This window comes from Catharus ustulatus, chromosome 6 (genome assembly GCF_009819885.2).
Source record: "Catharus ustulatus isolate bCatUst1 chromosome 6, bCatUst1.pri.v2, whole genome shotgun sequence".
NCBI lineage: Eukaryota > Metazoa > Chordata > Aves > Passeriformes > Turdidae > Catharus > Catharus ustulatus.
Genome location: NC_046226.1, coordinates 56,841,938 through 56,866,449, shown reverse-complemented (window position 1 = coordinate 56,866,449; position 24,512 = coordinate 56,841,938). Strand labels below are relative to the sequence as shown.

Sequence of the window (24,512 nt, the reverse complement as noted above, 5' to 3'; positions counted from 1 at the left end):
TGAGTCCAAGGTCAAGATGGGCACACGAAGGCTTTAGGGACCTGATGTAGTTTATATTTTGGCCAGTCAGCTGAGGAACCACGTGGAACTAAAGTTAGTAAAGAGCAGGCAGTGAAGAAAGTTCACACGGTGTAATATGCTGTGGGCAGTATTAATGTTGATTTACCCAATCTGTTAATAGCATGGTCTGTCTAGACCTTTGGAACATTCCTCAGCTCCTTATTTAATGGAGGAGGAATCATTTCCGAAATTAGCATATAAATTGTCCAGAGTCAGCAGCCCTTTAAAGCAGTGTTCTACCCTTGTGTCATGGCACAGTAACTGTTCTAAAAAAAATAAATTTCCCAGTCAGGTGCCTTCTCATGAAGAAGCTCTTGACTTTACATTGCATGCTGAAAAAGTGCATAAACCTGAGAAAGTTCTTTAATTTTAAAAAGGGGGAATGGTCAGGATTTGATTTGGGTAAGTTGTATTTATTTTGTCACATTGACAAGGGGAAGTGTATTATGGTAAAGAAGCACTGGGCAAGGTCTGTCTGTGTAGGTTTGCATGTACATCGTTGAATCTGGAGGCTTTTCTGACTCTGACATCAATTTTTTTTCCTTTCCTTGGTCTTCCCCGTGACTTGTATGCAAGCCATGCTGTAGGGTGCACTTATTCCAGGGCTCACTCTGACTGGCACTTGTGTGAGAACAAGTCTGCTCCTGATACCTGGCACTGGGATGCTGCCAAAACAAGGTACTAGGAACTAGGCAAATCCTTCTCCTTGACTTTTGTTCTTTGGTTTCATCTTTTGAAATTCTGTAGTTACTCCTTTCCACTTTAGTTGCTAAGAGCAACATGCAGTGTGTCTTCTAGGTTATCATTTTCAAGGGAAGATAATAAAACATGCATTCAACCTTGGTAATTCCTGCAGGAGTTTGAAACTTGCTTTTTAGAAAAAGTAGGTATTGCCAGAGATGAAAAATAAAATGTCAGTATGATTTGGAAGTTTTATTTGGCATGAATCTGAGATGACCACACTGAGCAGTGAAGCCAATAAAATCTTTGTACTAGGAAATCATGTGTTCTGAACATGCCATGCACTTTACAGAGGAACTATTCCAGGAATGTTGCTTGAGAGTTTTATATGTTTATTTGGTACTTATTTTTCGTCTCCCTTGCTCCAAAAGCCAGGTGCTTTAATCACAATGAAATCCACTACCCAGGTCATGGAAAAGAGGAAAAAAAAAAAGGAAAATAATGCAATTAAAGCAAGTCCTAAAAATGATCTAAAATAACATTTTTATATGCAACTGAATAATAATTTTAAGTTGGAGTATTTCCTTACCTCCCCAGGGTTAAATAGTGAATTTCTTACTGAAAATGCCTTATTAAAGAGCTTTTTTCCATTCCAGAAAGGTTTGACTTTTGGCCAGGAAAGCCTCCAAGATGCTGGATATTGAATTTGTCATGGTTCCAGGGTCTATCCTATATGTTGCCCTAATATTCTGAAAAAAACAAGTGCATCAGAAGAGGGGGGAAGATAAGTTTTTTCCTGATTGAATAGTGAAGAACTGCTCAAGAAGGTAAAAAAAGTCTAACAAAACAGCAAAAATCAGCTCCCTCAATTGCAAAAAAGATTTTTAAAAAAGCAGAGCTCATGTGGGTAAACACAGGAGACGTGCTGCAAGCAGGGTTTGTATTCTGTGCTAGAACAGGGAGGCCTTGGCTGGTGTCTGTGAACCCTGAGCTTGATACAAACCAAAAATCACAGTACAAGGTGACAGGCAGAGTGTGTGGCTTGAGGGGGAACATGGGAGTCATGGCTTGTGTTTGGATGGGGTGGGATGGGCGCACGGAGCCTTCCATCCAGAGCAAGTGATAGCAGCTATTTTGTGATGAGAGCTTAGCAACCCAAGGCTTGCATGTGTTTTACAGGCTTCAGGGTGTCAGACTCAAAGATAACCATGCTCTAATGTGTCAGAATGTACCAGAAGAACCAGTGGAGGCTTGTGGGGTAGTGCTTTGGGACAGGCGAGGATTTGGGGAGGTCCTCTGCAACATCTCAATGCATTTCTCTCCTGTTGCTCCCAGGGAGCTGACTCTGCCAGGCTTGGGGTGGTAGCTGTGCTTTTGTGATCTGACAGATCAGACATGGGAGTATTTCAATAAATTCATGCCCAAGTCAGCCCCAATTCTGTGACACAGAAACGTTGGGGCACAGAGTCGCATTCTTATGGTCTGCATTGTTTGAATGGTTCCCAGAGGAAAAAGGGCTTTGAATTTTCTTATCAATGCTCGTCTGATATTTTGTAGCTTGTGGTAAATATGTATGCTTGTTTTTATGTTTTCCCCTAAAAATATTTCTGCTTCTGTGGCACTTTAAATGTTTGAAGGGTTTCCCCCTCCCTTGTTACTCAATTTAATTGGAATTATAGTGCCTATCAAAAAGTATTACTGCAAGGTGACCTAGAAATAATAATTTCCTTTCATCTATACCAAACATTTGTAGATCATTAAAATGTCGCAAATGAAAAGAGTCTTAGTAACAAAGAAATGGTTCTATATGAGCACAGTAAAATATGAGATTTCATTATATACAAAAAGGCTATGTTTTGTATTCGTTGTTCACAGAGGAAACCTCCAACACATGTGTAATGGCAGGATGTAGGACCCTCTAAGGGCTGTATACAGATACATGAAGGGGAAGAGGAAGGGGAGAGAGGGGAGAAAAAAAAAAAAACAGCATAGTGGTTCTGAGGAAAAGACCCCTTTCAGTAACAAATGGAGCAAATGCTCTGGGTCTCCGGGAAGATTTGTGCAGGGATCTTGCTCTGCATGTGTGCACATTCCTCTGAATCAGACAGGTGTTAAAGTGAAATGGTGCCCAGAGGATGCAGCACCCTCCCATGCTATCAGCAGCCTGACCACATGACGGATCCAAAGGCAGCCAAGCACAACTGCTGAGGGCTTTGCCAAGGGGTTTAGATGCCAAATGCTGAGAGAGATTATCCTTGCCAGCTTGGCACCTTTAGGCCATGTGGCTGCTGCTGGCATGGAGTTGTTGTTGTAATGTGCTGGGAAGAATGGAACCAGAAACTGTCTTAATAGTTCAGTGTGAATGAAGCTCTCTTATTGTAGTGAATATAAAATATTAATTACCTTACAAATGTGTTTGAGTGGCTGTACATGGCTTTGGCAACTGTCCAGACTGACTGTGATGAAATCAGAGGATTGCCTCCTGGCAGCCAAATTTATTTATCCCCCTGCCCCTCCCTAGCATCACACTAGAAATAACAGGGGAACTATTTGAAAACAGTTGATATCTGGGGGAAGATGTTCATTGGCTCCTGGGATTTGGATCAGTCCCTGAGTGGGTGCCTTAAGAGTGGATTAAACCGATGCTGTAATCTTCTGGCACCTGTTACAGTTTTTGGCAGTGGCACAGGACAGCTTTGATTGCACTGGGACTGGAGTAGTGAACATATGCCTAATGCCCGCCCCAGAAAGAATGACTTAGTGCCCTTAATGCCTTTCCTATTGTTTTCTTTTCTACTTTCTCTTCTCTTATTCATCAAGCTGCTGTTAATAGTTATCATTACAAGCAGGCGAGCACCCACCAGCATCTTCAGACAAATCAAGGATAAAGCAAGAGGCGAACAGGAGCTGGGAGAGTTCTGTCTTATCAGAATTCAGCTACCTTCTGTATTTGATTTTTAGTTGTTTGTCCCTGGATCTTTAAGAAGTGTGGTAAATTAAGGACTCCAGGGAAAATGATACACATGTCAGTGTCTGAGATGTAATCAGAAGAAGAGTATTTGGTTTTCTAAAAATGTTAATTGAAATAACCAAGTATGTGTCTTCAGGAAGAGAATTTAGGGGACCCATTAAAGGAAGTCTCTGCCTCCATGTCTCTGTACTGATTGTACATCTGTAAATGGCTGCCTTCCAGCAAAGCTCTCAGTGCATGCTTAGCTCCAGCACAGCTTGGCTACAGCAGTGTTGCTAGCTTTGGCATGTTTGGGCCATTCACATGCCTGGTGAGATGCACATGCTCACGTGCCCTTCTGGATAACTAACACTTCCTTGTGTCCTATAGGCCTGTGACCAGGAGTGTGGGTCCAGTGTCCAGCTCCCATAGAAGGTATTGAAGATGGCAATAGGGTTGCACTTCATCTACAGCTCCAGGGTTTTTATCCTTCTCTTGGACATCACTGGAAGGCAGAGGTAAAGACTCCTGAAAAATGGTATGAAGCCTACCAGCAATGTGTGTAACTTTACCTTGCCTGGTGCCTGTGCAGAATCTAGTGCTGTTTGTTTAAAGTGACTCCAAGTAACCCATGCAAAATTGTGTCAAAGACTGAGAGCACAGAGGAGAAATGTCATGCTCAGATATCATACAGTTAATTAAAATCCATGCTCCTGCATCACAGTTGGGATGTTTGTACAGCAGGATAGCTCAAGGGGCGCATGTGTTAAAATTTATCACTGTGTTTGGTGCCTAGTGAAGTCAGTCTTGAGAGCTGGAGTGATTGATTATGTTTGAAGAGAAAGTCCTTGCATACTTATGGTGGTTCTTGGAATTACAACATGGCTTATCTAGGAAGCCAACAGAAGATTTTGGGCTTTTTATCTACCCACACTGGTAAAGGCTCTTGAATTATAAATGCAGATGATTTAATTAAATATAATCCAACCACTCATTGAGTACCTCTGTCAAAATACCTGATTTAGAGGAAAAATATAAAGGGAAAAGAAAAATTTCATCAGTAACAAACAACTGTACCCAGAAAGTGCAACTCATACAGTAAAGTCCAAGCAAGCAAACTCAGTGAAATATTCTTGTCTGTGCAGTTCAGAGTCCACTCAGATATTTTCCAAACTACCACCTGCATCAGAAATTTTCTGGACAAATAACTCTGATTCTCTCCAGTAGCTTCTTGGTATGCCTGAGGTGGAATTCCAAAAGAGGAATAGTTGGCAAGTTGTGTTCTGTTTTTACCTTCACCAAAGCCTGTTTGAATTACAGGGATCATAGTTCATCTCTGGTCTTTGGAACCTGCACTCATTTATTTTAAGAAAGTTAATTTCTTGGGGATCATAAAAAAGCCAGATGGGGAGAAGCTATCCTGTTGTGGAAAAGTTCTTATCTGCTTCATTGCAATAATTGAAAAGGGCTTTTTGAATAGTCTAAAGAAGTTCACTTATGAATAAGACCAAAATTTCTTGGGGAGAAAGAAAAAAAAGCAGCAAATATGAGAAATACTTTAAAATGTCTTTGTCCAGCTTTTTGCCCCTGGAGGAGGAAGTGAGATATTTAGAAAGCAGCACATGTGACAGATGCTGCTCAAGATGCTCAGCACATTACTTAAAGATGCTCTGTGACCATCATGTTGCAAGTAATAAAAGGATGTGACTGGGATGAAAGTGGAACAGTCCACATATTCTGTAACCACATCAGTAGCCTCACCACTCTCACGAGATGGCCAACAAATTCTTGCCAGTTCCCAGAGTATTCCTAAACGTATCTGGCCAGTGCAAAGCAGCACTGGGTTGGGAAGCCCTCTGGTTACCTCCAAGTGTGCTGGCATATCTGTAGCAGTTTACCACACAGGGACAGCAGCGTTGGTGCCAGAAACAATAAAGCTCTGTTACTGCCATACATAGTTAATTAGCTCGAGTGTCACAGCGACCAAACACAGCTATATTGCTCCTGGTTCTGCAGCAAAGTTAATTGAGACTGGCTTGGGGATCTTTGCCCCAATGTGTGATGCAGACATACCCAGGAATGCACTCCTATTGTTGACTGAATACTGTATTTTCACATAAATGTGGCAGGAATATAATTGCAGGGTGGAAAGAGAAGGCCAATATACATTCACTTCACTTTAGAAACTAAATTAAACCTTTGACTTAACTCACTTCTATACCAGCTCCCTGCAGGCATTTCTACAGGCTTCATTAGAGCCAACCTAGAGCCCATGGAAAAGGTCTTACAAAAGACTAGCCAGGAAGCCAGTCACAGACCCAGATCCTTCTGCTACAGAACACAATCTGCCTCTTGGCACCTCGGGCTTGCAGCTGCCAGGCACTCTCCTTATGTGTTCACTGGTGTTGGCTCGGAGGCTGGGGCAGATAGACGAGGAGGACTGAGGGGGAACACATTCATCACTGCCAGCAGCGAGTGGAAGCAGTGCCAAGTCACTATGTAACCAGGCACATGTGCCAATTTGCTCAGTAATTGGATTGCTATTTGAAAAATTGAAGTGGTGTCTAGAAAATTCTAACCACTGCATTTATGAAGTATGAAGTTTGTGACTGAGAGGCTGAACAGGAAGAGTGGAGGGGATCAAGCAGAGGTGTTTAAGGAGAGCAAATGTAGGAAGTAATTTGATTGCTTTCCAAAATGTTACAGCAGCTTCAGAAGCAGCCTGTCTCTACCAGAGAGACAAAGAGCAAGACACAGTGCAGTGGAAAGCTGTGACATTATGGACAAGCCGTAACCCATTGCTGACTATTGAAAATCAGTGAGGACTTGTCAGCTGAAAGCGATTTGTATAAAGAAAACATCATTGGAAGGCAAGACTTGGTATTCTTCTGTAACTAATTTTTTTCCCTAAAAAGAAAAAAATTCTTAAGGGGGTTTTTTTTATATTTTCAGGGTTTTCTCAGTGCCTGTGAATTGTTGATTCTGTCTACTGTATGCATTGCTCTCAAATACATTTGGTAAACAAATTCCATTAATCATAAATGATATTGAATTATTCAGCTACAGAGAGATTTTTGATTCAGAAGTATACTTCTGCCACTGATTATTTCTGCTCCTGTTGCAGTCGAATTCAGACTTTGCTTTGACTCCAGTAGAAGCACAATTACATACAAAAATACAGTTACACAAGCAGTCCTTCAGGCATTTCATTATTCTTTTTAGTTGAGCTCACTGGCCACCCTTATTCAGCTGAAAACTTTGAGCATATGGAGATGATGGATTATAAATTGTTCCTATGATAATATTTGTAGTTTAAAGTATAGTCCTGTTGCTAGTAGCTGTATAAAAGTGGTGCCTGTGTTCTTCATCACTCTTAAGCGGAAACTCAAGCTGGAAGCTCTGTATTTAAAATAATAAAAAATAAAAATCTATGGACTCATACTGAGGAAGAGCTATTTGGAACCTCTGTGAAATGTCTGATTATTCCTCATGCATTCAGACCTGGTAGAATGAGGTTAACACATGTCAAAGCAAAGGCTGAGGAAATTTCTAGTCACATTTCTGCCCCTAGATGGAGTATTCTGCACACTGGCTTGGTTTTTTATATATATTTTGGGAGAATGGAGCTGTGTTAGAAGATTTGAAATGCCTCTTGTTCTGAATTCCTGTTACCGTGTATCAAGTACTGCCTGTTGGGACTAGACTAACTGGGTCCCAGAGACCATTTAGAAGAGAAAAATCAAAATAAGGTTTGTTTGTATAATTGATTGAACACTATAGAGGCCACTGCACTTTCTTAGTGTCTCCTATTAGTTGGTCATAGATATGTGTGTTAAAATGCAAGAAGCCTATGCTTAACAAAGTGTCACTAATTACTATGAAACATCTGATATTTGCAGCTTGCAGTGCTGGATGTTTCTGTGATTTTCATGGTATTCCCTTCTATGATTATGCTGTGAATACCATGGTAACCTTAACTGCTTGTAAAACATTTTAATAATGACCACTGTAATATAGTGGTTGTGTGCAAACAGCATGCACCATTGCTTCGGAGGCGTTTGGAACACTTTGCTTTGGTCACAATTGGAGTAAAATGTTGCCAGACTTCAAGAACTGAATCCTAAACTTGCCAAACAGGGAGCTGAAAGTAAGGTCTCCTGTTCTCCAGCTCCTGTCTTTGATCATCTCTGGAGTTTCATTGATACATTCCTGCCCAGCACTCACACGCTTAGTGAACCATGGCTCCAGAAAGCTCAGGGCTGCTTGGGAAAAGCACTTGGCTGCAGGCACTGGATTTGAAGGGGGTGGGTGTCAGATTAGAAGCCAGCTTTTGAAAAACCTCGCTTGTTTTGTGTGTGTGAATGAGAATTCAGCTGCAGACTCTTAGCTCAGGTATGTTCTCATGTGGGCTTCTGGTTTAGCCCACTCTTAACAGGAGGGACCAGCTGTGAAGTTTGTCCCTGGACTGGGAGCTGAATTCCTGCAGAATCCAGGATTTTCGTTTGGACCTTTTTAGATATGATGTAAATGCCAGCAGCTTCCTAACAACTGTTCTTGAAGCTCAGAGCAGAATTTAGAGCAGACCCTTGTGATTTAGGGAATTGCACAAGATATCCCTTCTCAGAAGAGAAAGAAAAGGCCCAACAAAACCTAAGCCATCTGACTGGAGTCCTGAGAAATGCTTTCCAGATTTCAAAGAAAGAAAGGGTCTTAATTCAGATTTGCCAGAATCGTCTAATTAGTCCCTTTAATGCCATGCACCTTGTAGTCTGTGCCACCGGATTCGTCCTATAAATGAGACGATGGGCTAATTCATCTTGGCAGCAGTAAACAGACCTTGTGATTGTCCTCCTTTACAAACACCGGCCTGATTTTAGGAAAACGCTTTGACCAAGCCTATGTCTCCGCTCCCTCCCCCGCGACGCCCCCTTTTTTTCTGAGTGCTGCCTGTGCTTCTTGCTCTCCTTCTTCCCCAGCACCCCAGCCCAGCCTGTCTCACACACAGTGACATACCTCACACATTTGCCACTGCTAACAACAACCTGTCAACTCTTTCTTTGCACTGTGCTAGGCGCCTTTTGTTTCTGCAGCCCAGCAAGCCTTGCAGCTGTTGTCCGAGGCCTGCTCCGACAGCCTGTGATCAGTCAGCTGCAAAATCCTCCCTGAACAACTCGGTATTCACAGCTCTAATCGGGCCAGCGGACTGTTTCCTCCTCTCTCGCAGTAAATCTTTATCACTTGCGCTCTGCTCGTCAGTTTGTGGCGCCAGCTCTTTGGGCTGCTCTATCCCTTTCCCATACTCTGCTGGGCTGTGTGCTCTGAATGCTAACTCCGGCCTTGTTTAGGCTCGGGGCTGCCTCGCTGCTGCCATCCACATGATGGGAAGGTCCCAATTCCAGCTCCCCCCACCTCCCGGCTTTTAAGCTGGATTTACATTAAGTTTGTATCACTCCAAAGGTGAAGATATCAAAAGCTCCCTCCCTCCTCCCTCTGCCTCGGCCTGTTTCATACTTTGTCCATATAAGTTAGTTGTGCGATTATCTTTCTGTTTCCTCCCAGCAGACTGTCGTGCTTCTGTTTAAGAGCTGTCTTTGGTGAGGAGATGAGGGTGAGCTGCCCAGCCTGGAGAAGCTGGTGATGGCAAGGGAAGAACTGGCACAAACCTTAATTTGATCGCATGCCCAGGGCTTTTAACACTCCTCCTAATGGTTCCCCCACAGAGGAGTCGGAAACACATTTCCCTCCATCCTGTCCCTGACTTGAAGCCATCACAGTCTTTTAAAATATTTACATCAAAGATGTTGAATTGTGAAGCAGATTTCTAGGGAAAAAAAAGAGGATCAAAGTTTGTTTCCTTAGTATCCTCAGCTGAGCTGAGGAGAGTCCTTGGAGAGTTTAGGGTGGAGGTTTCTGTCAGCGTGGAGTTCCTGAGGATTTATACTGGTGGAGCTGAAAGCACAACTTTATCTGTGCCTGTTGCCTCTTAGGATACAGCGCAAAATCTCCTTCTGCCTCCTTTGGGAAAACATCGTGGGTTTTGTTTCCCTGTGTTTGGGCTCGGGATTGTCGATGGCAATCTAGTTAAACCTCAGTTAAACAGCACATTTTGCAAGGAGATGCAGCTAGCTCTTAGGTAAAGTTTACTGGAGACTGCTTTTTAAAAAATATAAATTATTTAGGACGGTTATTTCAGTTTATAAGGAGCCTGGGAAACTTTAGTCTGAGCACTGGCATGAGGGCCAAAAACTGATGTTTTAATCTTATCTCTGAAATTGAGTCCATCTCTGGCACTGGAAAACCCATTTCTCTTTCTTCATCAGCTTTCCCTACATTTAAGTTGTTGTTTCAACAGTTCCAGGTGTGTGCGTGTGCACGTATGAGCAGGGGTGGAAATTAACCAAAACCAGAAATTCCTTCAAGAGTACAACATAAACTGGCTTTTAAAATGTTGTTTCTCTTAGGTTTATGAGGCATTTGTAAAATAGATGCCCCTTGGAAAATCTGAGTTCATTTCTATTCAAACTTTCTATGCCTCAGTTTCTCATCAGTACTGTATTTGTTTGTTCATAGATGAGCACATGGATATGGGATTATTGCATTTTGGCATTGGTGGTCAGTTTGAGTCTGTAGAGAAATGCCATTCTGGTAGGGCTCTGTTGGCTCCCACTGATGCTTCCAGGTGGGATGTGTTTTGTCTCTGTGTAAATAAACAGACCTGTAAACACCATTTAGGGTTCATTTGGGAAAATGGCTCAGATTTTGCTGGTATTTGCCACCAAAGTGCCCTTCTCAGTGTGTTCTATGGTGAAACTGAATGTGTGTGAACAGGATCTGAATACTGACTGTTTTTCTGTAGGCTGTCCCCAAGGGCAGCAGTAGAAATAGCACCATCAATAGTACGGAGCTGATTGTACCAGTTCATAGAATGGATTGATAAAATAGATTGGAAGGGACCTTTAAAGGCCATTTTTTTCCCTGTCAGATAGGAAGCTACTGGACGTAGTTATTTTGTGATATGATTGACTTCTGTTTTATGAAGCACTGGTGCTTCACCATGATTGGGGAGAGTGGGATGGGCAATCCACCTGCTGTGCCCTGCACAAAAAACAGTTAATTTTTAATTATTGCTAAAGAACTTGATATCCTTTAAATATCCTTGTATATAGTGATTTTGTTACCTGATAAGGTAGAAGGAAATATTTTGGCTTTAAACTACAAAGGAAGATTCTGGGAGTCTGAATTGAAAGTAAATGGAACAAGGAGAGAAGACTTTCTCAAAATTATTATTATTTTTTTAAAAATGAAAGCAACTCAAAATACAAAATACAAACAGTATTTTGAGTATCTTCATAGAGAAGTAAGCAAGGATGTGCACAGCTCATGTCCATTTTCCATAGTAGGTTGCCACTGTCCACATGTCTCGGTTCTCCTCATCTGCCCACGTTTGTACCCTGAAGTGAGGGGTTTTTTTAAGGATTCAGCTGGTGCTCACCTTGGTATGGTTGTAATTCTGTGGTGGTTGGTGATGTGGACTTAGAATGGTTAATTGGGAAAATGTCTGGAAGTTGTGATGTGTAGTTTTTATCTGTTCTTTTCCTCAGAGCTTTGTGCTATAAGGGAAGACTCACAGGAGCCAAATATTCCTGATAGGGGAATGCATTGCTGTTTTGAGAATACTATATTAGTTCTTTTGCTTTGTAGAGGTGAGTTCAATCTTCATTTTTGCCCAGACCACAATGAAGGCTCTGTACCTTTTTCTGTTGAGTGGCTGCTAGAAGAGGGCTTGCTCATGGCTCTGGGATGAATGGGATGAGCAGAATTTGAGAACAACCTGCCTGTTCCCTGTTCCAGATTGAAACTGGACTTGACTCACTTTTCCTAATGCATCTGGATGCATATATTGGAGCAGAATGTTTTATTGCTCAACTTCTTTATTTTTAGGGAGCAATGTCAACTGTTTTTTCCCAGCTCCTCCCATATCTGTCTTCTAAGAAAATCTCAAGATGCCAACAACTTTCTATTTGATTTTTTTCACAGAGTTGTTGATAGTATGCTTGCACAGTAATTCCATTTGAAAATGGTCCTTTAGACTAGGAATTTTCTTGTCTGATTTGCCTCTGACTTTTCCAGAAAAATTCTATCTTGATATAAAGTTTGCACCTATGACAGTTCAAGGAAATCTGTTTAGCTTTTGCTGTGTGAGGAAGGGATTCTGCCAAAACTGAGTTTCTGATGAAAGACTAGTATAAGCATGGATAGACTGTTTCTTTCATTACTAGCTAATATTAATGTATAATCAGTCTCATAAAGAAAAAAATACGATTTAATGGATTTTATATTCCTTATAAAAATGATTTTTTTTGTTTCTTTTTTGTTTCTTCTTTCTTTACTCAGGGTAAAATATTTACAACTAACCTATCATGTCTAATTTTGTGAGTTGCTTTTAGTATGCGCAGCTCCTGTACATCTTGAACAAAACCAGGCAAAAGATGAGTAGGGAATAAGGGGAAAAATTATAAATGGATCCATGTGACTGCCTCTTCTACAGATGTTTTTTTCTCCCCTTACTTGAGAAGTTAAGAGAGAATGCAGGACCATGCCGTGTTTGTTAAAGCAGATGGAATATCTTTCTCCCTCTGGGTATCTCTTTAATCAATGTTTCTTTATACCATTAGGTCATCTCCTCTTTTTTTTTTTTTATTCTGAAGAAGCCTTGTTTTGTACATTTCTGTACATCTTGACGTTTATTCTAAGAATTATAGCCAGATCACTTCCTCTCTTTTCCTCAAAATTCCTGTCGTTTTATCTATTTTAAGTGCCAGAGCACAAAGATAACCCCATCATAGTTCTCTTATTTTCCTCAGCAGTTCCCCCCTCTTCCCTGCCTGCAATGAAAAAATGAAAGGTCTCATGGTCTTACAGATTTTCTTTATGCTTATTTTGGCCTACTTGCAACCCAAATACATCATCATGCTGTAAGACGGCTCTCTAAGGCTCTTGGATCAATTAAAGGTAGCCCTATTCATTGCCAGTACAAACCTTTGCCTATTAACTCTTTCAAAGAGCATTTGTCATCACAAAAAGCTGTGAATGCCGTCTGGGTACATTGATTTAAAAAAGGTATTGTTTTAAGGCTGCTGAATATCTTAATTAGTTGTAATCAGAGGGTAGCTTGTGTCTGTAAAGTGATACAGTTACCTTTCACCTACTTGCTTTATTTTCTGTGTTTTTTAAAAAAAATCTCAGATGTACCTCAAGCATGCTGATTTAAGGGTACAAGAGGAGTGCACTTGCTGATCAAACTGTAACTTAGGACATTATTTTGTAAAGCCAAATATTTAGTGAGGAACCCAGACTGTATCTCCTTGGCCTGCGATCTGCTGAGAGTGGAGCAGCATTGCTCCTTGCCAACAGCCATCCTCCATTTCTTCCCTCAGAAATCCAGGGTTTGTATCCTGGAAATGCAGAAATCCACCCCAACTCTTTCAACATTTGCACATGTGTTCAGCTCGAGTCCATGGATCGTCCATTAATGCAGAGCCCTGTTTGGCAGGTCAAAGTAGAACAAGGTAACTTTTTTTACACTGGTAGTTCATTTGTCACAATTGTTGTCTCAAATGACTCAAAGCAGTTTATTGACATGTTCGAAATCTCTGGGAAAATGTCCTTTTCTGCTATTCCCTGAATCAAAACTTTTCTTTCAGTAGTTAATCATAAAAATTTGGTTTTTATTCAAGGTGACCCTTTTGAAAATGATAATCAGCGCTTTTCCTTGGTCTTCATGCAAAGTTTTGTTTGTGCTTACTGCTTTCTTGGTTTATTTTTCTGAGCAAACATCATAGTTTATATTTAATTTAAAATATTTTGTTCTAATCAAACATTTTTTAATGTGCATTTAATGGAGGCATTGAGGTAGAGACAGAACCCTTCCAGTCACATGTCTTGATGGTACAGCAATGGCTTTCATCATCTGACCCTCACTCTCTGGAGGTGTATTCCAGAGAAAGGGATTTTGGAATGCTTTTCTTTCCATATTTATGTAAATACCTTCTTACATGGAGGAGAAAACACTTGACAAAAAAATAAATGTCTGTCACACATGCTTTTGTGCTTGAATAAAATACTAGATACAGTGGTGATAGTAAATGGCATTACATTTGTTTCATTATGGGAAGGGGAGGGGATGCAACTGGTGTCCTACAGGGAGTCCCCCTTTTCTGGGACAAAAATTCTTTAGAAAATAACTAACACACCAACCATGGATATGAAATGTCTTGTGCAGTGTGGTCATTTGGAAAGCAGAGCAGTGCCATGGCTGGGAACCACCAGGAAAAGGAATCCCCAACACTCACACCCAGCTGGTGATTTGCTTGATGAATTTTGTTACAGAAAATCCCTGCATACACAGATTCTCAGGGAAATATGGCAGAGTCATGTCAATACAAGTGGTATTGTCCTCAGACTCTTATTTTCCAGTGAGTAAGCGTACTGAACAATGTATGGCTTGAAGTAAGAATATGTTTATGGTTTACCTCATTTTTTCAGAATCCAAAATGATACATGCACTTCTATCGCAGAAAGATTTCTCTCTATGTGTCTAGATTCTGCATGAAATACTTCTTGTGAGTATTTAATCTCCTCTTAAAAATTTTATTATTATAAAATGCTTCAAAAATTTAGTTCTGTCTCCAAATTACTGTACAGTAAGAACCTACTATAATCTCCATTTCCCAGATGAGGGAAACCAGTCCAAAGATTAAAGTTCCAATTCAAGGAGAGGCAGAAGCTTAAGTGCATCTTTTAATGTTCCTGTGATTTTGGCATTAACTATTACAAAGGGTTTTTCTAAGATGCTGTCGGAGGTGAAAACAGAGTATGCTCTAGTTGCAGACAGTACCTCAGGCCACAGTACTGCAAATTTTTCTTGCTATACCTCATTTTAGCATGGAGGTCAATGAAGTTCTAACCTTTTCCTTCAGCTTTGTAAATTTTCACAGAAGTGTGTAGCATCTTTTCTTTGGTCAGGTGCCTTGGAAATAAAGTCAGAGCATAAATCTGCACATTTGTCCCGTGGCTGTGATAAGCATATGTATTTATATATAATGGTGTTGTGTGTCTTGCTCTATGTAGCATTTTTAGGTGTCTGTACAAGTAGGACATTTATGGAGTGTGACTCATTTTTCCTTCTTCACACTGTTCCAGTGGAAGAGCTCAGACTGTGATGAGAAAAAGTAGTACACATTATTAAGAATTCTGATAAAATAGGCTGAATAAATTTGTTTTCTTTGTGAGCCTTAATCCTGTGTTGTATTGGCTTCTTGGACATGGCTAATTTATTTGGAATTCCATTCTGTTCCCGACAGCATTCCTGATTAGCAGTTTGATCACCCGGAGCAAAGTTACATACCAGCTTTCAACTCTTGTAATCTAGCAGTGTAATTTTTTCAAATGGACTCTTTTGTTTCCTTCTTTGCCCCAGCTCCCCTTCTTTTTGTGTGCAAAGAGACTTTAAAAGTAAGCAGGATAACTGGTTAGTAGAATGAAAAACTTCTTCAAAACACAGTGCAGTTTTCTGAACTACAATGAAGCCCAACTTTCACTTTTTAATAGAAAAAATGAGGTTTGGAGCAGTGTCAGTGCAGCATGTGAAATGTTTGTGTTCCATCACTTACAAAGAATAGCAGTTCTTTACAATAACTGCATTTTATGAGTGGAGTGATATAATCTTCAAATCGTTTCCAAGGTAGTTCGCCAGAGCACATTTTGCTTGTGGTTAGTTTTACAAAGTTTGAATGGTGGACCGTGTAGGAAAATGGCAGCTGTGTCATTGTTTGCTTCTATCTGTACTGGCTTGTCCTGTCAAAACAAAGGATAATCAGGACACCCAAATTTAATTGCAAACCAGAGGCAGGTTTGGGTCTGAACATTTTTGGTACAGAACAGGCAGACCATCATCCAAATGGTCTGGTCTGCCAAAGACATGGAGTTGCAGATGGGAGGGAAAGGAGTTTTCCACGCTGTAACATTTCTGAAAGTCCCAGTCTGGTTTGTGCACAGTGAAAAGGAAACAAGGATTTTAAGTCAAGGGAGGCTTGGGAATAGCCCAGAGATAGGTGACCACAGCACTCGTCAAAAGGCTCAAACTGTGGTTTTATGCATGAGTGCCTTCACTGCTTAATGTTTGAAGGCTGTGATCTGTCAGGTTTGTACTGATCTTGAATTTTAGGGATCTGAAAAGCATCTCTTGGTAAATATTTTCTCGAAATGGAAGCATGTTTTACCAGTTTTCTGTGTTTGAAAAACTGGCATTTTGCTGAAACATTGTTTTGTCAAAAATAGTGCTCCTTACACTCTCTGCTGTATTGATGTGAATTCTATTAATTCAGTGGGGAAAAAACTACTGATGGAAGGAGAGCACCAGGAAAAGTTGATTTAGGGCTAGATCATTGTGCCTAGTCAGATTTGGTGATAATTCCTTAATTTCCCCAGCAAAAGCCCTTAGATTCTTTCTACCCCAAAAATTAGGCATCTAGATGAGTGTAAAAATAAAGCAAATGATCCATCTGATCACTAAGGAGATAGTAATTACTTGATAACAAGCTGTTCTGAACTTTATAACATCAATCTTAAATATGTATCTGTGCTATTTTCTTTTGAGGCATGGAGTTTTTGTGTATTTTTGTTCACCATTAGGTGGACATTTTGGGCATTACTAATCTTTTAATTGGTTGGTGGCATTAGGTGTCATGGCATGTGTGTGATCTATTCTGATCATATTCCTAGTAAGAAATTTGCATAAATGAAAGGGAGCCAAGATGTCTCTGCACATGGAGGTGGTCATGGAGTGGCAGCGGAGGTCTCATCAAGTCTTTTTGGAAATACAGATGTCTTAGTGTAATCACTTTTAAGACTGATCTATAAGGTTTTGTTTAATTTCCTTCTAGACCTTTCCCTTCACTTTTATTGGTGTTTCCTGCAATCTTTGCTCTTTTGTTAGGTTTAAATCTCACTTTTGACACCTTTGAGGATGAGCTGGAGTGTTGCTAAGACTTCTGGTTTTATGGAGGTTGAAGTTAGTCTTAAGGGATGAAATATGTAATAAATGGAATATCTTCTTTCTGTCCTTGTTGTCCTTGATCATGGAAATGGGCATACAGAACTGACTGTCGTGGGAGGAGTGTGTGTGCTGGAGATTTTCCAGGAGAACACCAGTGGGGCAGGCATTGACTTTGCTTTGACTCGATGCAACATTGAATGATCTTGACATGTGCAGGTTTTCACAACTTATGTGGAGCAATAATTGACTCTGAATGTCAGATTTTGTCCTCTAAAGCGGTGACTACTTGAACTGGCTCTTTTAAAGTGGTATTTTGTTTTCTGTGTGATGTAGAATGCTTGCTCAGGAGGGAGGTTTCACGTATGTAATCTGGAGCAAGGTGCCTTTGACTCTGATAACTGTAAAAACCATGTGATTCTGACAGATAAGTGCTGGTCCTGCTTTTTTTAATTTTTTTTTTTTTTTTAAACAAAGAACTCGGAAATTCTTATTAGCCTTGCCAAGACCTACAACTCTTTACTGTTTCCTTTGGTAGATATCCTGACTTTTGAATGTGTGGAAAATGCAGTAAGTCAAATATCCTATTTTTTAAATTCTAATTTGCTTATGTTTTGGGGTGTATTTCAAACTGATTATAACAGTGGGTGTTTTATGATTATTATTGTAATGTCTGCTTTGTTGCTTGTAAGTTTACTTGATATTTTAACTCTTTGGGAATATAGTGATAATTTTAGGAGTTTGCTTTATAAAGGAATTGGAAAATGAGATGTGAAATCTGTTGCCTTACATTTTAAAAGTCAGCAAGACTGCATAATAGATACTCCCCCCCCCCCGCAAGCTACCCTTCAATGGACATTTACCAGGACAATTAATTATGTGATAACTTAAAAGCAAAATATGAAATCTGTCTTGGAAATAGTTTCAAATTAGAGGATTTAAATAAATATTTATAGCAGAATAGGGTAGTAGTATTGGTTATGTTATGAAAGCATATGTTAGTAATAGAGTATCACCCATCGAAAATACTGTTCTATCATGTCATTGTTCCCTAGAGAGATGACTAGTTGAAAAACGATTTTAACAAAATAAACTCTGAACAGAGAGGATGCTTTTATGGGTGATACAACACACATTCTTCAAAAAAGGCATATCATTAAAAATGGTGCCAGACACGTTGTGTGAAAAAGTAAATTTGAGAAAATCCAAATAATAATGCTCAATATATAGGCTTTACATAGTAATTTTCTTAACTTGTTCACAAAATACTTTCTAAAGAGGGGAAGAACAACTACCCATGTTAAATGGCATTTTCTGAAATCCAGCCACACCAGTTTTCATCTGGCAATTAAATTCGCCTTGCTCATGCTGTGCCTTTATTTTTCCGTGGGAGGAAATCTGTCCCAAGAAGTGAAATCCAAGCAGGAAAGCACTGTCCTTCCATCCCGGGCAGCATTCTCGTGTGTGAATAAACGCAAGGTGCCAAGCTGACAGCCCTGGCATGCAGAGCCAGGGAGCTGCCATTGCCCGGGCAGCCGGCGTGGAAGCTCCCCTGGCTTTGTGTCAGCCTGTCCCAGGCACATCCCGGTGCCAGGCGCCAGGGATGTGCTGCCTCTGTTCCGGCTTTGACACCTCGCAGGGAACACCAGAGCCGGCGGAGCTGAGAGTCGCTAGTGGTGCTAGGGAGGATGAGGCACCTGTTGTTCCCTTGACATTAGAATGAGCCCCCAGTTCATCCCTGGTGTGCCCTTAAATAGCCACCGGTCTCCTTGGTGCTAACAGAGGGAGCTGGAGCTGGTGGCCAAGGCGTGGGATGTACTGGATTGCAGCTAATGCTGAAATCGGAGGTTTTCAGCAATACTGCTGGAGCGCAGACAGCAGCATTGCACCACACTGAAGGAAGAGGGTTGTCACAAAAGATGCACTTTTCTTGCATCCATCCAGCTGGGCTGGTACAAAAATTCTGCTTCTCTAAAAAAAAAAAATAGGTATTATCACCTCAACCAGTAATTAATTGTACAGCTACAAAATGAGCCACTTGCCCAAGTGAGTGCATACTATAGAGCCCCTGTCTTGCAGGGGTTGTGTTTGCAGCAGACAGAGAAACTAAACAGTTTGTCAAACTCTTTTTTCCTGCTGAAATCCCTTTCAGATGAGATGATGATTTCCTTTCTTCTCGTCTGTGTGGGTGTAGGTCTCTTAAAAGAAAAGAGCAGGTTAGAGAAACAGCTGTCAGGAATGACATAGTTGATTTTGCTTTAGGGCAAGCTTGTAGATCTTTTGGGTCCAATTTATCCTTTTTTCTTTAGCTGTAGGTGACCCTAGTAACATATATATATATATGTGTGTGTGTATGTGTAGTCATCTGTTCTCTTCAGCCTGCTGCATTTTTCAGCAAAATATTTGCTAGTTGAAAGGAGCAGTCCATTTGAACTCAGCAGCTTTTGAAATCTGTAGATATAAAAAGACATTGTTTGGTGCACCTCCTCAAAGATTCCTCCTTAATCCTGATTTTGTGTACTCATCCCTTGGTTGAGCCTTCCTGTCCAGAGGAATTTGAGTTGATTCCCATTCCTTCATAAATGGATGCAGGGCACTATGTCAGACTTTCTTGCCTTTTAAGCAATCTGATCAGTTCTGACACTTTCCACCTCCATTAAAAATCCATGTGGTAGTTGAGAACACCCCTTAGAGTGAACAAACTCCTGAAAACCCTGGAAGTATTGCTTTGCTCTACCATTCAGTGGTTTGAAAAGCCCAGGGCTTTAGTTCTGATCCACATCAATAAAAGGGAACAGACTATTTAATATTGTTTTAATTGCAGTATAAATGTGTTTCTCTTGGCTGTGTAATAGGCAGCAGGTTGACTTCCATGAGGTTACCCCAAACAAGGACAAATTTGACCACAAAGTGGTCCTTTGAGAGGATGCTGACAGTCAGAATTTTGGTATGACATTTGGTTTAATGCAGAATTTTTAAAAATCAAGGAAACAGCTCTGACACTGGGCTATTGCTTGAACCATTACCAAGTCATTTCACTTACTGCTGATCCTTCCCAGTTTTGGCTTTGCAACTCTACATGTCCAGACCCAGGCAAGGAATTGCTTAAACATCAGTAAAAATCCCATGCTTTCCTCTGAACTGGATCCTGGAGTTTGTGCTAGTTCTAATGAGGGCTTGGCATCTCCATGGACCTCAAGGTATTACTGTACCCTGAATTTAAGGGGAAAAAAATGTAGAATTCCCAAAGTTCTGTGCCCCCAAATCAGGCTTTAATTTCTTTTTAGATGGAAAGTGCAGTTTCTGGGGAAAGGAGCTTGGTAGTTAGTAAGTCTGAAAAGATCTTAGCATTTCCAGTAATTACTCATTTCTTCAATCCATCTATATTTAAAGTGAGCTAAACCGAGTTCTTTCCTACAGTGTCTACTTCAAATAATGCTGCTTTACATTTGGAGAGCCAAATAAGGAAACAGAGCACAATCTTACAGGAGTTTTGTTCCCTTTTAGTTTGCACTGCTCAGACTTGCTGTAACAAGAGCTCTTCTTTCTATGAAACCTTTTTAACATATTTGACTAAACAAACTATCTCCTAAAGAAAGTAGGAGCATTTTTTTTTGTTTGTGCGTATGCGCGCGCTCACTTTTCTCTAGCCTTGGCTGTCAAGGACATTTCTGCATTTGTCAATGTACTAAATGAGAGATGCATTTTGGACAGCTTCTGTGTTCTGATTTGTTTTCTTGTGCTTTTTTGTCTCCCCCTCTTCCCCCTCCCCTTCTTCCTCTTTTCATTTGTCTAGGGGGAAAAAAAAGCTCCTCCAGTGTTGTTTCCTGCAAAGACCATTCTTAAGAGCTTGTTGGACAGCGCAGGACTCTTGAAGTGATAGCTAATTGGAGAAAGAAAGGCCCTGATTGTCTTGAGGGAGCTGGAAAGTGCTGCATGTGCTGCTGAAAGGGACTAGGGAGAAGGTGCATGGTTTCGCTGAGCAGCTGCTGCTGGAGATGTTTGGAGATTACATCAGCATTGGAAAAGAGGGGCCAAAAAAAAAAAAAAGTCCAACTTCACAGAGACGGAGTTTATGGAGGTTTTTTCCCCCTTCCAAAGGTCTTCTGACAATACTGTCATTGTCAATATGAGAGTTGTTAATTCTTTATGAATAGCACATGGGGCCTCTTGACTAAATAGTACGTTACATGTCCCAAATCTGTCAGCTGGACTCTTCTCTCACATGCTAGTGAGATCACTTTGATTGGAATGTTAGAGGAATTGCTGGGCTGGCCGTGCAAAACTGAATACTGCATTATATAATTAGATCTCCCAGAGTATTTTTTTCGCATTACCACATTATTGTAGCTTAAATATGGAATCAGTCCTTTTGATGGCTTTGCTGGTTGCAATTATATTAATAAGATTCATTTTGTGGTCCTGTCTTAGTGCTTATATAGATTATAAACTGTCCCAAAGGTTTCCTGACACAAGAAAAGAGGACTAAGAGACTTCAAAAGCCTTGTTCAGATTTGAATTGACAGTGGAGAGAGCTGGATAAGGTAAATGGAGCTACAGCAGCTTTTACCTTGGGATCTGATGAGAGGGAAATGACCTGTTGAGACTGCAGCTGTGCGATGATCTTTCAGAAAGCCTCATGCTGACAGAGGGGAAGAAATGACAGCTGATTGAGTCAAATAACTTCCTATCCAACTTGGGCATGAATTTGCTGTTGGAAACACACTTGTGGACTTCTGCCAATTAAATTATGTGGTCAGGCTGGAAGGAACCCTCTTGCTGGGCAGCCCAAGAGTGCTCAGTGTCCACGTGCCACGCTGTGAGCTGGAAGGAGCGGATTTTTACATGGCTGATTGATTTGATACCAAATTCCTCGTGGCTCTTCCCAGCCAGTCAGATCTGAAACTGACTGAAGGGTTTAACCTGTCCAATATTCACATTTCTTGGCAAGCAATGTATCTGAATATCAGTACAAGGTGGATACCACTGGAATAATGTGTTCCATGGAAGACAGATTTGTGTCTCAGAGATTGTCTGATGGACTCTGGCTGTGCTTCAGCACCAACAGTGGGTGGGGTGACAACATGAGTGAGTTTTGACACCAAAGCCTTGCAAGTGACCTTCATGTCTAGCCTGAAATAAGCACCCTACTAGGACACTGGCAGATTTGACTACTTGCCCAAGGACAAAGTGACTTGGGATTTCTTGGTTAACTTACTTGGCAAAGGGAGATAAGTTTTTCCAAGTGAATAAGTGTTGTATAAAGTCAAACAATCAGAATCTTAATGCAATTCAGTGTAATATTGTCTTTTAAGATCTGAATTTTTCTGTAGTAAAGATAGAAAAATTGTATTACCTTGCCTGAGAAATGCACTAACCTTGGCCTTGTCACTCTTAAAATTTTTTTTGAAAAATCCTTTTCCTTTCTTTGATCATTTTCTATCTCATGTGAATGTGAAGTTTACCACTTCATATACTTATTTCTATATCTCTTGTTAGCTCACATGATGGTATCAGAGTTCAACTAGATAAAAGACTGCAGTATTCCCATACAGAGTTTCTGGCCTATTCATGATTCAGACACTCCTACACACTTGTCATTAATAACTGCGCATCAGCCCTTATAATTTTGTCTTTTAAAGCCTCCTAAAGAATCAGGCATGAGAGCTGGTGTGTTCTTAGGCAATGGAACAGGGTAAATGTAAGGTCAATTAATTTCAGCCTCGATTTTATTTATGGTGGATGACCAATCTACAAAACAACAGCCTGTAATGCTTGAAGGTGCATGTCATGGGTTTGAAATCCTACCAGATGACAAAAAATTACATGTAGATGTAAGTAACCCCTTATCTGTTTCTCTGATTCTCAATTTTAATAATCCCATCCTTTTTTTGTTTACCCAACACCAGCAAGCCACAAAGGGAAAGTGAAATGTTGTCTACTTGATGTGCAGACACACCTTTTATAATGAGTAATTGGAAAAATAGCGACAGTGATCCATTTTTCTTCTTTTAGTTTATCATTGCTATTCTGTGCTATTGTGTGCAAAACAAGGCTTGTGAAGAAATTGATAGTGCCTTTAAGAAATAAATGTTCTAATTCTTTATTTCAGTCATATTGAAATTGCATTTGATGGTGTCATGTTTGTATTAATTGTTTAAAAGCGTGGATGCAATGAGAAGAGGCGGAGGTGGAGTTGTGATTTACTGCCTTTCACGTTTGGGGATATTGGAACTGACACTAGTATGGAGTTCAAAACTTTGATTTTTTTATCTCTGCAGGTTAGCATTTCAAGTTTTCCCTGTAAATCAGAGTGTGTGGTCTTGATATGGACCATATTCTATGGACTGGTTCTACTGGTGTTTGTGGTGTAAAACATTTGATTTGGACTTCATTTGAGTCACGTGAGTTGCACTCTGATTATAAGAGTGATCTGGCTAAATATTGTTTGGCATAACATTGCTCTGTGTCCTGCAATGGTAAAACTGGCTGCAGCACCAAGCAGGTCGTTAGAAGATCCATATTTTGAGGCACATTTAATTAAATTTAATAATTATAAAAATTTTGACTGAAGAGTTCATTTAGATCTTGTTGCCTACTAAACTCCTTATGCATTCAAAGCAGTTTTAGCAACAACTTGGTCGATTTCTGTGCATTCATATAATTGTTATCCCATCCTGCAGGATGTGGGATGCCATCCTGGTTATTCTGCATTACAAAATTGGGGCTATCACACTTTCAGGAGTGCAAAATATAAAGGAGATTGAGATCCTCCTCTTTATTCCCATAGGTCTTTGCCCTCTCTCTTTTCATGGAGATCATAAAAATCTAAAACCTTTAAGTGTGGTATGATGTGAAAGTATCCACTGATATTTCCTGGTATTTCCTATGGAGCACTATGCTGACATTTAGATATTTAAAAGATATTTATGCCCTATCAATTTTTAAAAAATTAATTTAAAAATAAACAAGTCCTTAATGTCAGTTTTCAGCTGTGGACAGTGTGAATGAGGATTACAGGGTGGAGCCCCCTTTCAAGACATGAAACAGAGGTAAGTTTAAAGAAAGAGAAAAATAAAAGTGAAATACTGCAATATTAAAATCCTTGCTAATGTAAAATTAATTGTATTTTTAATATATTGACGAAAATCTACTGTATATAACTATATTTGATATGTTTTTATTAATTTATATCATTAACATACTAAACAGTTGCCAAAATTGCCATGTAACCTGATGAGAAGAAACCCCACTGTTTGCCATGATTGTGAAGAAGCTCTAAGATGGGGAGATATATATGTATATATATATAATATATAAAAATATAAATAGATTATATTTATACATGTAAGCAAAAAATAAAACTGTATAAGGCAGGGATGCAGAACTGGTCTGTGTTAGGACTGTGCTAATTTATGGTGACTGTTTTCATGGTACCAGTGGTACCATAAAACCAAATTTGCTCCCAAAACAAATAGCTATTTTCAAGTTCCACAACTGATACTTTTTTTTTTTTGACCAGGGCTAAAAATTTTTTTGTGGCCTGAAAAAGCTCAATTGGTTGTAAATATCCTGTTATCTGCAAAGGCAATTTCCATCCCACATTGTGTAACATGCAAAAAGTTGGCATTTTGCGGACTGAGTTATGGTATGGAGAACTAATTACAGACAAGCTCATGGTCATCTGAGCTTGTAATTATATTTATTGATTAAAATAATGCCACGATTTCATTTTGCAGTGCCATTGCACTGGTACCCTCTTACACA

The 24,512-nt window shown here is 40.1% G+C and overlaps 1 protein-coding gene across 1 annotated transcript in view; it reads left to right on the top strand.

Moving 5' to 3' along the window:
* Nucleotides 1-22,730, top strand: part of SMIM38 (small integral membrane protein 38) — a 32,197-nt gene extending 9,467 nt beyond the window's left edge. Inside the window, exons 3-4 of the mRNA XM_033063101.2 lie at nucleotides 4,082-4,209; nucleotides 20,542-22,730. Coding sequence (XP_032918992.1) covers nucleotides 21,103-21,234 — 132 coding nt within the window. The 5' untranslated portion in view covers nucleotides 4,082-4,209; nucleotides 20,542-21,102 and the 3' untranslated portion in view covers nucleotides 21,235-22,730. The remainder of the gene's footprint in view (nucleotides 1-4,081; nucleotides 4,210-20,541) is intronic.
* The last annotated feature ends 1,782 nt before the right edge of the window (nucleotides 22,731-24,512 follow it).